Consider the following 18053-nt stretch of genomic DNA (forward strand, 5'->3'; position numbering starts at 1 on the left):
TTCTTTTGATTTACCCATGATCTCAAGCAAAGATACACTGAGTTTTAAGGTCGGCCTTGAAATACATCCACAGGTACACCTCCAATTGACTCAAATTATGTAAATTAGCCTATCAGAAGCTTCTAAAGCCATGACATCATTTTCTGGAATTTTCCAAGCTGTTTAAAGGCAGTCAACTTAGTGTATGTAAACTTTGTCATGCACAAAGTAGATGTCCTAACCGACTTGCCAAAACTATAGTTTGTTAACAAGAAATATGTGGAGTGGTTGAAAAACGAGTTTTAATGACTCCAACCTAAGTGTATGTAAACTTCCGACTTCAACTGTAGCTATCCATACGGCAATGATAAGAAAAGAGCAGTTCAATGCAAACATGAGGATGTGTGTGTTTGGGCGTGTGTCTCTCTCTGTCTGTCTTTTGGTCTGTCTGGTGAGGGGACTCCCCAAAAACATGACACTTCGCCCAAAGTGATTTTCGCAGCAGGTTAAGAAAGCATTTTTAAACGAACCCTTTTCATAATCTTAATTTAATTCTCCTGCTGCCTAAATTCTCCTAACTTGCTACAAAAAAATCACTTTCAATAATAGCTGTATAGAAATGTTTTTAGATAGTCCCATCTGGTGAGTGGGGTGAGCAGAAGGTCACAAGAGAAAAGAATGTGAAGTATTGGGGAAAGAAGCAGTATGTGTTAATTGTAGGGGTGCCCATGGGGCTGGGGATCAGAAGTGTCTGGTGCGAGAGAGGCAGGTTGAGTGTACCAGGGTTGGAGTAATGGAGAGGGTGTCCATATGCTGAGGCAGTGAAGAAAGTAGCGGAAGATGGGTCAATGGGGAGGGATTCTGAAAGGATTGTGTGAGTGGTAGATATGTGCCAGTACAGAGGGATAGGCCAACGAGTGATATATGCTTCAGTAAGATTGGCTTTGTAGCATACATAGCAATGGTTATCAACTGTACCGCAAAAAAATAGAGCTTGTGGTGGCAGCTGCGGGGAAGTATTTGGATGTACGAGATTTGACTTCAAAAGAGTTACAGTTGAGTGGTGGTGTCCCATCCTTCCAGGCTGTTGGCCTGAGCTAGGACTAGATGGGTTTAAATATTGGAATAGGGTTAGATTACACAGTATTTTATTTTTTTCCCCCCTTTTCCCACTCAAGGTATAAGAGATTTATACCCCAGTCTAGTTGGTGGCGGTAATGCAACATTTATTGGATGCCAAACGCCGTTAAACCACGAAAAAGAAGAAGAAGAAGAAGAAGAAGAAGAAGGAGGAGAAGAAGTGCGGGGTGGAAATTGATGGGTAGGCTGAGTTTGACTGGTTTGTCACAAAGTGCAAATTTTGCCGAACCTAGTTGGAGCGCACGCCCTCACTTATTGTTGTGATTATTTTCTAGCCTCAAATGTTAGCTAGCTATCGTTGCTCACTGGGAACAACACATTTAAGACATAATTTTTGTATCTAAACTAATTGCTATACTTTCGAAAATTAATAAGACAGCCGCTTAATTTAAAGGATATCCTATCTCTTCATTCAAAGGTACAATAGGTAAGTTAGCTAGTTAATGTTAGCTAGATAGCTCAATTTAATGTAGCTAGCTAATTATTTTTTCACAAACGTTATTTCTGACAATCGCCTCAGTAGCTAGCTAGCCATCCCATATATATGAATGCAGCTAGCGTATGTTATGCTGCTAGCTTGTATTTATGTTTTCTTTGCAACCTTGCTGCGATAACGTTAGCTAGCCATTACTGTTTACATGTTTTAGTCAAGGTCAGTTTATACAACATGTACTAGTGTAGCTTTGCAATGTTATTGACCTGACTACGAACTTAGTCATCCGTGCGTGGGTGACTGACGCACCCAGGCAGCCAGCTCTTTGACAGCAGTTGAAAACATACCTAGCAAACCTGTTGACAATTATACATTACTGATGTTAAGTAGGTTTTCGATGGAGTTTGTATAATTAAAAATAAAAATAAATCCTGCAAGCAGCATTCCTTTTGTGGCAGACATAGATCAAGCTATCTCTTTGATCTTGTCCTATAGGATGACACGGGTGCTAACTGCAGCCCCAGAAAGATGACCGGCACCACCCTAGGGCATGGTCAGGATGGGACCAGATGTGCCCTTGCTCAATGAATACAAGCAGGAGTTCTGGAAGCGTTTCCCTCAGATGGTGCTGGGGGGTCCGTGCTTGAAGTTGGGCTACTGCACCCCGCCTTATATCTATGTCAACCAGGCGGTCTTGTTCTTGACACCATGGCTGTTGGGTAGCATTGTCATGCTGCTGTGCCAGCTGCAGGAGGAGCTCCATGCTGCCGTGCTGTCTGCTATGCTCATGCTTGGGGCAGCAGTGGGTGTCCAGGCCCTGGCACTGTATGCAGCCCGCAGGAATGGCACGGTGGAGAGGTTGGGAGTGCCCAACCCTGTGTGCTCTTCCCTGGGGCTGATGAGGAGGAGGTGTAGTTCACCAACTGTGTAGGCCCAGAGACAGTGAGGTTCATCGCCCCAGGGAAGAGGTTTGGGCTGAACGTGGTGCTCCACACCATGCTGGCGAGGACCCTCTGTGGCCTGGGAACATGGTATGTGCTCCTGGGTAGGTTAACTACACTCTACGGCAGTGTGGGTGTAGCCTTTGTGGTCTTTGTCCTGAGCTGGGTGACTGTACGGCAGAGTACTCCCTTATCATCAACACGGCCGCAGAGATGGCCACATTCCAGGCACAGGACACCTATGAGATCATCCCACTCATCCGACCACTCTACATATTAACTTTCATAGCTGTGGACCTTGCTGATAGGTAAGAAATAACAAAATTGGTCTTAATGACTGTTTTGAAACTTATGGATATTTTGATAGGATTGCTTACATTTTGTGATTTGCTTGTTTTTTTCCCTATGCTGGTGTCCAGATTTACAGATCCAGTACCAGAGTTCCAGCTAACCAGTCAGGTTCTTCATGTGGTGTTCCTGGTCCGGCCTCTGCTGTTGGCGCTGGGCATGCTGTCACCTCTGGACGCCCTCCTCCTTTGGGGCATGGAGCAGGCACTGGTGTTCGGTTTGGGCTGCTCTCCCATGTCCAGTAACCTTAGGTTTATTTTGCTTGCTACATCAGTTGTTTTTTTGTCAACATTTAGATGCTGTCTGATTATACTTAAGTCACTGATGTAGTTCCTTGAGCTCTTTACCATATGCCTGTGTGAGCGCCTATGATTCTGTGCTCTCTGTCCTTCCTAAAGGTTGCTGGGGATGTTCGCCATATCTGCATATGTCACTGTTTGTACCTTCTTCATCCCGTCCACCGTGGGTGTGGTCGTCTTCTCCATGGCCATGGGGTTTCTGCTTAGTTTAGATCTCAGACAATTTGGGGCACATTGTAGAGGAGGGCCCAGGGTGACCCGTGGTGACAGTGGATGGCGTAGGGGGGCATCCTCTGCCACTCCCCGCTGGTTTGGCTGGCAGTTGTGCTGCAGGGAGATGCTGCTCTACCTGGGGCTACTGCTGGGGGCCATGGCTGAGGCAGGCCTCTTACATCACTTCCTCAGTCCCTCTCAGCCCCAGAACCTGGCCAGGGGACCTCAAGCTACCTCCTCATCCTCTTCATTTTCTGCTGGGCTCTCGGAGAGATCCAGGGAGCCTATGTTTTTGGAGGAGTATTCCTCAACCCACTGTACCCAAGAGGAATGGCCAATGTCCGGGTGTTCAAGCAGCGCAGAAGGGGTCTCCCCGTGGCTGGGGCCATCAGGAGGGTGCTGCTCAATCTGAGTGAGCTCACCTTGCGATATAGTATTGCTTTGTCATTACTGAAACATACTATTCATGCATCTTAATATATTATATTTAACAGTGACTGTGTTTTACATTGCAGTGTCTCCCTTTGCAATGATTGCTTTGCTGATGCTGGATGGCTCTGTTCAGCAACTCCACACAGCCTCTCTCAGTGTGGGATTCACCCGGGCCTTCAGGATGGTACACATTAATTATTTTATGTATAACGTAAGCATGTACTGTATATCAATCAACCAGAGTTTCTCTCTCCAGTGACTTCATGACCATTGATCCTCTGTTATCAATATGATTTAAGTCATGTTGATTTGAGTAATGGGTCTCTGTGTTGTGCAGGTGTGGCAGAGCTTTGAGGATGCCCTGTTTCAGATGGTGGTGTCAGTGAGGCTGGCTACAGGGGAAACCAGACTGCCTGGGTGGGACAGTATGGGCATAGGGGTCCAGCTCCTTCTGGTAACAACACATTTCAGCATTCATGACATAGGCATGATCTTTTTCCGAAAAAATATTTACAGTTGAACATTGAAATTGAAGTCCTGGTTAAATCTTTAGTATCTCCCAAAACCAGAAATGCAAAGTTTTTGTCTTTCATTTGTCAACCCAGGTGGGCCTGCTGAGTGATAGGCTGCTCCAGTTCCTGTCCAAGCTGAAGTTTGCCCTGACCCTGCTGGTGACCTCCTGGACTGAGAAGAAATAGCGGCTTCAGTCGGCCGGGACCCTCCTGGCCCTGAACGCTTCCCTGTGTCCTCTGCTGCTCTCTGTGGTGTTCCTGTTTGCCATGATCTCTGCTCCTCTGCTGCCCCTCTTCACCCTGCCCATCTTCCTTTGGGCTTCCCTCAGCGTAGTTGGGTTGGGCCCGTGGGCACCGCCTGCCTCTGTCCAGACTCCATCTACTACCAGCAGATGAATGGGAGCCTGGTCTTTGCTTTGAGGAGTACCTTCACCAGGGGATCACTTCGTTTGTGGGTGTCACTCTTTAGTTATTTTCCCCTGTTTCTTATTTGCATTTTCTACAATTCATTGGTGAGCAGTGTTTTCCACTAGCACTGGCTGTCGGCTAAACAGCCGACAGCCAGTGACAGGGAAACGATGCTGGCTTGACTGTCTGCTGTGGGCAGTGTGATTTGTGTGTGCTGAGGTTTGGTTGGTTGTAGTCAAATTTATTTACAAAGAGGAAGGGGAGAGCATGATGCTTTGAATGAATTTCAGGGCTCTACGATGTGACCATTATACTTGCATATGCGCCAATAAGTAGATGCGTACGAACTGAGAAAGTAAGCTTAAGTATGAGCATGTGCGAGTTGTGATTTATAGCAACAACAAAAAATCCATCCATAGCTATTTAATGTCTTTATGCAATTTTGTTTCATAGCTGGTAGCTAATCACACAAAGAACCATAGAAATAAGAATGATTTATTTCTATACAAAGACCTATGTAGAGTCCCATATATCCCAACTTGCGTGCAGCAGCAGTGCCTGGGGCGCTGTGCGCACTGAAATATACATTTTTAGAAGCGCACAACTATAGAAGTTGGTCAAATTTACCAAAAAGTCTACTGAAGTGTGACTTTGTCCTTGTGTTTCTTGGCTATTTACGTTGCCACGCTAGGTTGTTCAATGTTTGTTTGAGCTTGCTCAATTGGTACTAGCAAAGGTATGTCGGAGAATCTGTCAGACATGTGAATCCCACCGTTACCATGGTAATGGCCCGGCCCTTAGAGACAAGCTCCGAGACCGTTTGTCTACAAACCATCAGACTGCTGAACACTTGAACTGGACTGACCACCTGCTCTGATTCTCTGCACCTTAGCACACAGACACATTTACAGTGCATTCGGAAAGTATTTAGAACCCTTAACTTTGTTACAGCCTTATTCTAAAATTAATGAAACCCCCCCCCCAAATCTACACACAATAACCCATAATGACAAAGAAAAAACAGGTTGACATGTTTGTATATTTAATGTAAATAAGGTATGTTTTTTAATTTTAAAAGTATTCATACCCTTTGCTATGACTCAATTGAGCTCAGGTGCATCCTGTTTCTATTGATCATCCTTGATGTTTTTACAACTTTATTGGAGTCCACCTTTGGTAAATTAAATTGGACATGATTTGGAAAGGCGCACACAGATGACAGTGCATGTCAGAGCAAAAACCAAGCCATAAGGTCTAAGAAAGTCTGTAGAGCTCCAAGACAAGATTGTGTCAAGGCACAGATCTGGGGAAGGGTACCAAAAAATGTCTGTAGCATTGAAGGTCCCCAAGAACACAGTGGCGGGGAGATGGAGGGGAATCAACCAGAAGGACAACCATCACTGCAGCACTCCACCAATCAGTTCTTTATGGTAAAGTGGCCAGACGGAAGCCACTGCTCAGTAAAAGGCACATTACAGCTAGCTTGGAGTTTGCCAATAGGCACCTAAAAGGACTGACCATGAAACAAGATTCTTTCTCTGGTCTGATGAAACCAAGATCAAACTCTTTGGCCTGAATGTCAAGCATCACGTCTGGCGGAGACCAGGCACCGCTCAACACCTGGGCAATCACATCTCTACGGTGAAGCATGGTGGTGGCAGCATCATGCTGTGGGGATGTTTTTCAGCAGCAAGGACTGGGAGACTAGTCAGGATCAAGAGAAAGATGAATGGAGCAAAGGCCAGAGATCCTTGATGAAAACCTGCTCCAGAGCACTCAGGACCTCCGACTGGGGCGAAGGTTCACCTTCCAACAGGACAATGACCCCAAGCATAAAGCCAAGACAATGCAGGCTTCAGGACAAGTGTCTGAATGTCCTTGAGTGGCCCAGCAAGAGCCTGAACTTGAACCCGATCGAAAATCTCTGGAGGGATCTGAAAATAGCTTTGCAGCAACACTTCCCATCCAACCTGACAGAGCTTGAGAGGATCTGCAGAGAAGAATGGGAGAAACTCCCCGAATACAGGTGTGCCAAGCTTGTAGAGTCATACCCAAGGACTCATGGCTGTAATCACTGCCAAAAGGCATATTTTGGCAGTGTACTGAGTAAAGGGAACAAAGTACTGAGTAAAGGGTCTGAATACTTATGTAAATGTGATGTTTAAAAAATATACATTTGCAAAAAAATCTAAACCTGTTTTTGCTTTGTCATTGTGTGGAGATTGTACTTCAAACCGGGGAGGCTTGTTACTTTTTTATTTGGCTTTCGACTCCAGGTACTGGGTGAAGTGAAAGTGAAACTTTAATTTCCAGACATGACTTTGTAGCTTATGTACAATGTATGAAATGATAATGGTAAGGTAAACATTACATTTACACCGGCAGTAACGTTGTCAGACTTCCTTATTTACCCACACTTTACAGTATACATTACATACTGCATTAGGTGTTGGGCATATGTTTTCAGTTTAATCTTTAACCCCTATTGTTGGGAGAAGCCATTAATTTTCTAACCACAAGCAGTTAGAACAGAACACCATAGTGCACTCAGTGTTCCAGCTCCGTGTCCTCATGGTTGTTTTATTACTTACTGTGTATGTTGACTCAATCGCAGTGACAGTGAACTTTTAGATTGGTCGAGCAGTGAATGTATGCAGATGAAAGAGCCGGGCGGGGGAGCCTCTTATGGTTTCATATTAAGAGGAATGTTGTTGTGAGTTGCTCAGTAGAGACGCCGGCAGTAATGTAAGCTTGCAGGATCCAGTTGTGATTCCCGAGAAGTGACCCGAATAAAATCGTTCTGATCTGTATTCATTACATCCAAATGTTTCAACACCATTAACCTCATAATACTCTAAAGCCAGCCAGAGCTTCTTCCAAAAAATGTATTCAGTGCTCTATTTGCTGTCAGGAGGGGGCAAGGAAGAAACTGAGCAAGTACAAGCGTAATTATTTATTGACTACTCAAAACAGAAACAGAAATTGCTATAGTAATGTCATCACTCAATTTTGTTTTCTTGGCTAACTGGGGGTGCCTGAGCTGTGATGTTTAATTTAGGCTAAGCGCTTGTTGGGCATGCTATACCCAGTAGAAAGAGGAGAGTTTGTAGTGTAGTGTTCTTTTTTCTCTCCCTTTGCCCCCTCTGTGACATTGGCGGCTGTGCATCAGTGAGCATTGAGCGGGAGCGGAGAACGCACAGCGTGTCATTTCCCATTGCGAGGCAGCGTCGGTGACTATTCCGAGACGGCGCTTTAGGATATGACATTATCTTTGAACACTAGTCAAACTTAAACGAAAGCAACCATCGCTCTGCCACTACAACTTCACTAAAAATGTCTGTCCGCTCGCCCCTCTGTCGACCAAAAATGAAATGCCCCCTCGTACAAATTCCCCAAGTCTACTCCCATGAGAGGAATTAATATTTAGAGACTAATGGAAAGCCGAGGAATATAAGGAATTCACTATTTAGATCTGTGCAGTCAGCCAGTTTAAACTGTATCATGACCTTCCTCTACAACTGAAATGGTAAGTTAATCCGACAGCCAAGTTATCCACAGCCGAAAAGACTCACTACTGATGCAAAATGAAAGGGTTCTGTGACCAGGGGGAACTTATCTATGTATATACTCCAAGCTTTCTCATCTTCAGCCCCCAGAGGATAGCATCTCTTGACTGCATGTCCTATAATAATAATTTACCACTGGGATGACTGTGACCAAGTATAACACCACTCAAAGGTTGCGATGAGAATATGCTATGAATAGGGAAGGGACATGATGCATAATGGAATCAGCCTTACCCAAAATCTTAGCTGTGGATAAGTGTATGAAGAAGCTGATAGGCCTACAGTTGATTTTTTTCCTTCCCTCTGAAGGTTCTCTGGCTCCTGGCTTCCAGTTCCTGGGTTGCTTCCAGGACACCGCATGGTTTGGATCATGATCTTGGAGAGAGGATATGGCTACTGCACAGTCAACATCAAGGTACTGATTCATTAATGGTTATGTGTTTGAATCGCTCATTTGTGGTGAACTCATTTGACCATTTTGTTTCAGGGTCTGGAGCTGCAGGACACGTCGTACCATTCAGTGGAGGCTCGGGGGGTGGAATGAGGTGTTTGAGGGGGCTTTGAGCGGCTTGGTCTCAACCAGGGGTTAAACCTGCACTTGGGTAACGCCCTCACCCCATGTGCTGCCCTGCCTGGCCGCGTCTACTCTGATGCCCGAAATGTGCTTGCATGACCTGAGGAAGTCCAGGATGACTTCCTGAAGGCCCTGGTGTAGCTGCTGCTGAGGAACTCTGTCCAGAGACATAAGACTTTTACTGGGGACACCGGGAAAGGAAAGTAAGTTCCAGCCCTCCCATCTTGGCCAGTCAACTGTCACCCAGCCTTCAGAGGCTGTTATGGTGGAGTCCGTCTCCTCTCTCAAGTTTAGACGGGACAGCTCCAGTTTGACGACCTCCGGTGACTGGTCAGATGAGGATGACCTGTGTGGGGCTCAGCCAGCCAGGAGGACGGTGGTGCTGGTAAGTACGGAGGCCCAGCTGGGGGACACAGTGCTCCACACCAGCCCCTCACTGCCAGGCTCTGTGGAGATGGGCAGTAGGTTTGAAAACATGGCCCTCTCGTCCCTCCAGGCTCTGGGGCTCCCGGCTGTGGACAAGGGCAGGAACCCTGAAGTACCCCCGACAGAGTCCTCCGGCATCTTGGCCCATGCAAACTTTAACTGCCCCCACACTGAGCTGTTCAGTCTGCCCCCTGGGTGGAGGACATCCCCCTTATCATCCCGGTTGCAGCAGCCCTATGCTTTTGTTCCCCGAGTGGTTTCGGTTCACTCTGGGGCAGTTGGCGCTGTCCATTCAGGACAAGGCTTTGGAAGATGTGGCCAAAGCCCTGAAGGAGGATGAGGAGCTGAGGGACCAGTCATGCCTCATCTCCCTGGGGACAGAGTCTGCCTTTACCAGCCCCAGCTATGTCTACAGGGTCTACTGTGGGGACGTGCCTTGGACAGAGGGGCTGGAGTGGCTCTCTGAAAACAAAGAACTTGACCAGCTTGCACTTAAGGCTTTCAGGTAAAGAGGGAAGGGGTGAAACATGGGTGTAGCTGCAACCCAACATATGGAATCTAAAACGTATATACTGGATGTGTGTTACACATATTAAATGTTGCTATCCAAAGCTTGTACCTGTAACTGATCTATTTACCTGCAGGTACAGTTTCAAGCTGCTGTTTGATCAGGTGAGTCTGGGGCCAATAGAGAGTCTTGAGGAGCTGTTCAGCACACTGGAGGAGTATGAGAGGGACTGGTACATCGCCCTGGTGGCTGACAGAGGCTGGCAGGACTGTGTCCTACAGGAGAAACCCTCTTCTCACCGGGCCATGACCTCACCCTGGTAACCACACTACACCTGTGTTTCTGTTACCTTACTAACTCACAGGGTTCTCACTAAAGTAACCCAACAAACAACTGATTAACTATTAACATTGCTTAAAAATGGTTTGTTTATATAGTGTTTTGTGTGGTCTTATCTTTGGGGTGTGTGTATTTTAAACTGAGCTAGTGGTCAGTACAGTAAGTAACCTCTACCTGCCTGTCTCTGTCTCCACAGAGCACTTACACAGGGCTGGTTCAGGTAGGCCGTCCGAATGAGGTGGTGGTGCGTGGCCAGTGGGCTAACCTGTCCTGGGACCTGCTCTACGCCACCAACGATGATGAGGAGCACTACAGCAACCAGGCCCTCCTCTGTCCCCCTGCACCTCCCCTGCTTCTAACCTCAACCCCTTGTTGGGATACGCCATCTTCACTGACTTCCCTATACCCACCCTGCCTCGTGTTTGCCTAACTTTGTCACTGGGTAAGCCCAATGTTGTGACCTGTATATGTGAGCCAATACTGGCCCGCAGTTTTGTAAAATACAAGATTCAATGTATTTGGGGGATTTTAGTTTGACAAAAAGTGTTTCTACAAATAAAACAGGTGCTCATGTCTCAATGTATGAAATCATTTTTTGCTAAATTCAATCTCTCTTGGGCTTAGTGGTCAATTTGCAGTTTACAAGTGAATCTAGTCGCCTACCCCTGCACAAGGGTATCTTAGGAAAGTACCTGGAAGGCAGATTAAAACAAATGGTATCATTCATGCAGGAGCGACATTACCAAAGGTGTGGTACTAGTTCAAACAACTAAATATCAGCTTTCTGGAGAAAACATTTACATGGGATATAATTATTCAGAATACATTTATCATTCTGGAAAAAACAATTATCATGTGTAAATGAAATTTAATCGTGGACAGTCAACACAGTGCCAATTTCATGATAAACTTATTTAGTAATTGTTTTCCCTCAAATACAGTTATGTAATGCTCCCAAAGGCAAAATGGGACAAAAATGTTGATTTTAAAATTATTATTCAGTGTTAAATACAAGGATGTGCCTTTCGGTTGGTCTTCATTTTGTTATAATTTTGTTTACAGTTCTTGTGTAATTGTATATACACTTAACGTTTTCAAAGAAACCTGATAGGCTATTGTTTACTGGAGATTGGTCAGTGCTATAGACATTCATCACAGATCTGTGGGGAGTGCATTAATTATACTCCACCTATCAGACAATCAATTTAATGTTCCTCCTTATTCTGAAATACTTTTTTCCCCATCAACTGAGTCAGCCTGGACACATCCTAATTTCATAGGCTAGAGAAAAATCTTCAATGTCTCTATTTCCACCCTCATCCCTATTCTTCTGCTTTGTGAAGAGAGCTGAAAGGAAAATGTTTTAGGACAGCCAAAAATGAGACAATTGCTTCCAGGTTCAAGTTCACCCATTTCAAGGTGGAGCTCAAGCATTTGGAATGCCTTTCAGGAAGACTTGGGCTTTGGCTTTGTGAAGTACGCAGAGTCTGCGTCCTGTAAAACAAAGCTTAATTTTAAAGTTGTTTTTCGACTGTTAAAAATCTGTATCACAGGCAAAATATAAACATTTTACATTCTGGGGAGACGCTCTGTCACTCAAGAAGTTAAGGCATCAGAACATGGACTTGTCAACAGGATGATGTGGGAATAGGTCATATCTCAGTTTAATGACAGGTGACTGATTCTACTTTATCCATATATGTCCTATGTTCTGAGGCCGATCTTGCTTCATTGTCTGTTTTAGGTGTCTAGATTTCAAATACTGTTCATTGACAGATGAAGAATGAAAACCTGCAAACTCACTAAGTTACCTTTGCCTTTCCTCAGTCTGTATTTTCTCTCCTTTGTATAATTGTTTTAATATATTGACCAAACCTTGAGCATTCCTACACACAACTAAACCACAGTGGTTGGGCGACATTGTCCATTCAAATCCTGACACAAATGTCTGGTCAGTCAGAAAATGACCTTTCTGCGTGGCCCTCAGCTGTCCAGCAGAGGCCACCAGACGTAGAAGTCAGTCACTGCCACTGGGAAGCAGTCATGCCCACTGCTATACCCTGGCCAGTGTGGCCACCCCTTCTCTTTATCAGGCTGAAGCAAGGTCAGTAACAGCTGAGCCCCCTAGCTGTTAAGAGACAGCTCTAAATAGAGTCTGCTTTACTCAAGTATTTGACTGTTCACACGGTTAGTGTCCCCTTATTCCTGGCCTGGAAAGGCAAGGTTAACCTTAAAATGTGAAAGCAAGGCCATGCATAAACGATGCCTAGTGCAGGGATGGGCAATTCCAGTCCTCTAGGGTCTGATTGGTGTCACTTTTGCCCCATCCCCATCTAACACACCCGACTGCAATAATCATGATCTTCAGTTTAGAATGCAATTAGTTTAATCAGCTGTGTTTGCTAGGGATGGGAGGGAAAGTGTGACATCACTCCAGCCCAGAGAACTGGAGTTGCCCATCCCTGGCCTAGTGCGTTTCACCCAACTCTTCCTTGTGTACACCCAACAGTACACATTTTTGATGTAGCCCCAGACAAACTCACCTGATTCAACTCATTGAGGACTTGATTCGTTGAATCAGGTGTGCTTGTCCGGGCTACAACAAAAGTGTGTACTGTTGGGGGTACTGGAGTTGGGAAACACTGCTCTATGGAATACACTGAGCTCTAAGTTATGATCATTCTAATCGGCAAAACTGTAACAATATATAGTATGCAGCTCAGAAAACACATTCTTCAGCAAAATCATGTTGTGAGACCTACAGAAAACCAATACTAACCAGGCCAGCCTTGAAGTTCTGCACCCTCTTCCTGCCCAGCACATCAGTGATGAACCAGGCCCAGGTGGGAGCATACTGCCACACATAGTAGAACAGCAGAAAGGGCTGCTGGGCAATCCACATCTCCTTGGTGCCATTGGCTATACCCACCAGGATGAGACGCACACAACGACTAGTGACCATCTTGTGTTGCTGGTCCCCAGCAGTGGGAATGGCCTTAGATACGGAGGGGATAAGACAGGAAATTAATGTCAACACTCGTACAAAAATGTTCAGTTCAACGGAAGTTAAATCATACTTTAATGACAATTATTTGAAAGACCAATGGTTTTCCCATGAATGCGTTTGTGACATCTTGACAATAACAAAATGTGATGCAATTGCAACGTAAGATGTAAAATTAAGCATGAATTCAGCAATAATGTGAAAAAAATTCAATGTGAATAAATATTCATAATTTGGAAGCAAAACCCACCTTTCCCACTTCTTCTGTGAAAGCATTCTGGACTATCTGTGACTGTACAGGCCCTGGACATACTGTGCTGATGAGTATCCTTGGGTATTCAGTCAGCTCTGTTCGAAGAGAATTGAAGAAGCCCTGTGGAAAAAGTAGATAGATAGATAGATTGTCATCTCAAGATTTTAATCAATCTAGATGTTGTACAACTACAAACGGGCAGAGGGTGGCCCATGATTCATCTCACCTGAAGAGCGTGTTTACTGGCAGAGTATCCGGTTGCCAGAGGTGCCCCAGCCAGGCCGACCACACTGCTTACAGTAACTACACTGCCCGACCCTCGCTGCGTCATGTGGGGCAACACCTGCTTGGTAAGTGACACTGTGCCCAGGAAGTTGAGCTCCATCAGCGCCTGGTACACATCCACACTGGTCTCCAGGCACAGAGAACGCTGGCTTCGGCCACCATTGTTAACCAGGATGTCAATCTAAATGGGCATAGTGCAGAGAGAGACCGGAACAAAGCAAGCCATGTATCACCAATTATCTTATTCTTCAAAGGAATTTATTGAATTCATGATACACTGGTAACAAAATCAAGACTTGGTTGTGAACATTTCTGCCAAAGGTATAATCAAAACACAGATTCCAAGTGGAAACAACCTCATGTCTCAGAATAAGAGAACACGTCTAATAAGACTGCGCTAATATTGGACTTAGCCTTGAACTGCATTTTCATGTGCATAATTTGCCTTTGGGTGCTGGTTGGTAGTAAGCTAGTCTGATTAATCAGGCTGTAATACACAATGAATTGGTATATACAGCAAGAAACATTTGTATACAAAATCATTGACAGTAAATGTTCTTTACAAACCAGAATATTGAATAAAATTACACGTGAACTTACTCTACTGGTTGTCTGTGCGGTTTGACCTTCAGCTGCACAAAATTTGAGACAAAATATCCACAGGAAAGTATTGGATAAGTTAGCCGGTAGGTATATAGTTCAGTAGAATTAAAATGGTATATTCTGAATCAGGGGAGGATGGAGAACAATCCACACCTCAGTAAAGAATATACCTACCGGCTCTCTAAAAAGTTGGGTAAACAATACTTTGCTGTGGACATTTTGTCTTAGAGACAACCGGTAGAGTAAGTTCAAATGTAATTTTATTTAACATTCTGCAAGGAACATTTACAAAATTTTACACACAAATGTTTCAGGCTGTAGATAACAAGTATTTGTGTATTACAGCATGATTAATCAGACTAGTAGTGAGCATGTCTGTTGAATATAATGTATTGTCTTAGAAATAAGGCCAGTCTGGTTAGACTATTAAGTAAATGCGAAGAAATGATGTCCTACATCAGTGGTTCCCAAACTGAGGGGATCAGCAGGGGGTCAAGCCACAGTGGGAACCACACATGCAGAGATCTTCCGTTCACCTACTCTGCATCTCACAAAGACACGGCGGTTGGAACCAAAAATCTCAAATTTGGACTCATCAGACCAAAGGACAGGTTTCCACCGGTCTAATGTCCGTTGCTTGTGTTTCTTGGCCCAAGCAAGTCTCTTCTTATTATTGGTATCCTTTAGTAGTGGTTTCTTTGCAGCAATTTGACCATAAAGGCCTGATTCACGCAGTCTCCTCTGAACAGTTGATGTTGAGATGGGTCTGTTACTTGAACTGTGTTAAGCATTTATTTAAACTGCAATTTCTGAGGCTGGTAACTCTAATGAACGTATCCTCTGCAGCAGAGGTAATTCTGTGTCTCTTCCTTTCCTGTTGGCGGTCTTCTTGAGAGCCAGTTTCATCATAGCGCTTGGTGGTTTTTGCGACTGCAGTTGAAGAAACTTTCAAAGTTCTTGATATTTTCCAGATTGACTGACCTTCATGTCATAAAGTAATGATGGACTGTCGTTTCTCTTTGCTTATTTGAGCTGTTCTTGCCAAAATATGGACTTGGGCTATCTAATGTATACCACCCCAACCTTGTCACAACACAACTGATTGGCTCAAACGCAATAAGAAGGGTTTGAAATTAGAGTGTCTAGTTTGAGAACCGATGCCTCACAAGTCCTCAACTGGCAGCCTCATTAAATAGGACCCACAAAACACCAGTCTCAATGTCAACAGTGAAGAGGTGACTCCGGGAAGCTGGCCTTCTAAGCAGAGTTGCAAAGAGAAAGCCATATCTCAGACTGGCCAAAAAAAAAGAAAAGCTTAAGATAGGCAAAAGAAAACAACACAGACACTGGACAGAAGAACTCTGACTAGAAGGCCAGCATCACGGAGTCGCCTCTTCACTGTTGACTGGTGTTTTGTAGGTACTATTTAATGAAGCTGCCAGTTGAGGACTTGTGAGGCGTCTGTTTCTCAAACTAGACACTCTAATGTACTTGTCCTCTTGCTTAGTTGTGCACTGGGGCCTACCACTCTTTCTATTCTGGTTAAAGACAATTTGCTCTGTTCTGTGAAGGGAGTATTTCACAGCGTTGTGTGAGATCTTCAGTTTCTTGGCAATTTCTCACGTGGAATAGCCTTAATTTCTCAGAACAAGAATAGACTGATGAGTTTCAGAAGAAAGTTATTTGTTTCTGGCCATTTTGAGCCTGTAATCGAACCCACAAATGCTGATGCTCCAGATACTCAACTAGTCTAAAGAAGGACAGTTTTATTGCTTCTTTAATCAGTACAACAGTTTTCAGCTGTGCAAACATAATTGCAAATGGGTTTTCTAATGATCAATTAGCCTTTTAAAATGATAAACTTGGATTATTGGATAAATTTGATGTTATTTTAATGGCCAAAAAAATCGCTTTTCTTTCAAAAACAAGGACATTTCTAAGTGACCCTAAACTTTTGAACGGTGGTGTGTGTGTGTGTGTGTATATATATATACACACATATATATATACATATAGTGTGTGTGTGTGTATATATATATGCATACATAGATAGATAGATAGATCTATCTATACACACATACATACACAAAACAATTTCAAGGAACTCAAACTGAACGCACAAGGTGCAATTTCAAAATTCGGTAGTGAATCATCAGTTCCTCTTGTCATGTTAGTCATTGCATACCTTGCATACATACCCCCGCCCCCCGCCCCAGAGTGAAAATGTTTGGGAACCCCTGTCCGACATGACTAATGCCTGGTTACTTCTTCCATCTATATTGAGTGGTTAATCAATTGGAAATGGTCAGACACTGAATTAAATTGAACTAACTTAAAATCCCAATAAAATAAAGAGCGATAAGGGAGAGTTATTACAAATTATCATGTGTAGTGGTCTTACATTGCCAAAGTGCTGGATAGCAGTTTTCATTTTTGCCTCATGGGATGCTCTCTCCAGCAAATCAAGTGGAAGAACAAGAATATCCTTATCTTTCAAGTTGGAGCGCTCTTGGGGGGAAAAAAATGAAAAATGTTAACTGGTCTGCAAATGAAAGGGCTAGGTGTATAAAATCACACTTACTACTGTGACTGCATTGAAGCAGTAGGCTATGTAATTTAGCATTCTTAACAGTAAAGAGAATTAACCTAATTGTGTGCGAGAGAATACTGTTTTCATTAGACGAGAGAACTATCATCCTCACCCAAACAGTGAAGTTTCACCCTATCCAACTGATCCACACGGCGAGCAGATAGAATCAGACGAGACCCACATCCAGCTAGTTGGTAAGCCAGCTCCTCCCCTATGCCACTGGACGCTCCTGTGACCCACACCACCAGTCCTTTCAACTTGGTCTCTAGAAAACAAGCAGCAGATTGTGTTACTTTTCACAGCAAATACTGAGAAACAGTACTACAACCTTGTTTGTGGAGGGTGGTGAACAGTCATATTGTGCCATACAGTTGTAGCGGTCATATTCACTATCACCTGGTTTCTCCAACTATAATAGAACAGGTCCTTCCACGTTGTTGTAATATCCTCCTATTGGCCCTTGAGGGCAAGCAACCAATGTAATACAAATATACATTTTGTTTATATGACAAATTCTGTAGTCGGACCTCTCTGGATCTCCAGATGTTCCATATCATTGCTGTTTTGCAACATTGTGTGGACATTGCTGTTCAAATCTGAAGGAGATCATGAGAGGTCAACGTCTGCTTGGTGCTCAGAATACAGAACGTGTCATCAAAACAACCTTTGTGTTACATTGGATGGATTCTTCAACATGGAACAGCACTGAAACAATGTAGATATACAAGTGAGAGCAACGTGTAACAGTCTGTATTGAAAGATTGACTCCTCGTACATTGCCACATTGTGACGACTGCCTTGAGTTATTGGTCAATACAAGTTAATTAAGGGACAGGTATGTTACCTGGCTTGCTCCCAAACAAGGTTGCCCATAGTAAGGTCAAGTCAGCGTCCGCAAATAAGAAGCACACAAACTGTACAAGCAAGCAAAGTGCAATTCCTGTGAGCAACGTCACGCCCAAATCCATAGTCTTCTGGCTTGTGTGAAAATGTTATGAAAGTCGCAATACAAGAACAACAGTTATCTGCTCTCCAGCGTTAGAATAAAACGCTGTAATAAAAACGTAAATAACCCGGAAGCGACTATTAATAGAAACGAAAACACTTCCCGGTTACAGTTTACTCAATTAGAAGATATTAAAGACAGATTTAGAATTTAGAAATACATGTCAGGATAAATAGACAGTGTTCATGCTGATA

The 18053-nt window shown here is 44.0% G+C and overlaps 1 protein-coding gene and 1 pseudogene across 2 annotated transcripts; one reads left to right on the forward strand and one right to left on the reverse strand.

Moving 5' to 3' along the window:
* Positions 1-1307: 1307 nt before the first annotated feature.
* On the forward strand, positions 1308-10548 carry LOC110504208 (annotated as a pseudogene).
* An 83-nt stretch (positions 10549-10631) lies between these two features.
* dhrs7 (dehydrogenase/reductase (SDR family) member 7) lies at positions 10632-17948 on the reverse strand. Of its 2 annotated transcripts, none has more exons than XM_036962647.1 (7): positions 17698-17948; positions 16966-17118; positions 16665-16771; positions 13719-13841; positions 13373-13495; positions 12898-13113; positions 10632-11612 (listed from the first exon to the last, which is right to left on the reverse strand). In XM_036962647.1, exons 1-7 carry the CDS (start codon positions 17819-17821, stop codon positions 11565-11567), a joined length of 894 nt encoding a protein of 297 aa, XP_036818542.1. In that variant the 5' UTR covers positions 17822-17948; the 3' UTR covers positions 10632-11564. The 2 variants fall into 2 exon arrangements, with proteins under 2 accessions (XP_036818542.1, XP_021440629.2); XM_021584954.2 differs by having other exon boundaries at positions 13602-13841; positions 17698-17946.
* Positions 17949-18053: the final 105 nt, after the last annotated feature.

Source organism: Oncorhynchus mykiss, chromosome 25, assembly GCF_013265735.2.
Source record: "Oncorhynchus mykiss isolate Arlee chromosome 25, USDA_OmykA_1.1, whole genome shotgun sequence".
Taxonomy (NCBI): Eukaryota; Metazoa; Chordata; class Actinopteri; order Salmoniformes; family Salmonidae; genus Oncorhynchus; species Oncorhynchus mykiss.

Coding starts and splice junctions, on each gene's coding strand:
- dhrs7 (XM_021584954.2), bottom strand. CDS start 17,821: ATGGATTTGGGCGTGACGTTGCTCACAGGAATTGCACTTTGCTTGCTT. Junction 16,772..16,965: donor GGTGAAACTTCACTGTTTGG/GTGAGGATGATA, acceptor TTTCCCCCCAAG/AGCGCTCCAACTTGAAAGAT. Junction 13,496..13,601: donor CCAGTAAACACGCTCTTCAG/GTGAGATGAATC, acceptor CTTTTTCCACAG/GGCTTCTTCAATTCTCTTCG.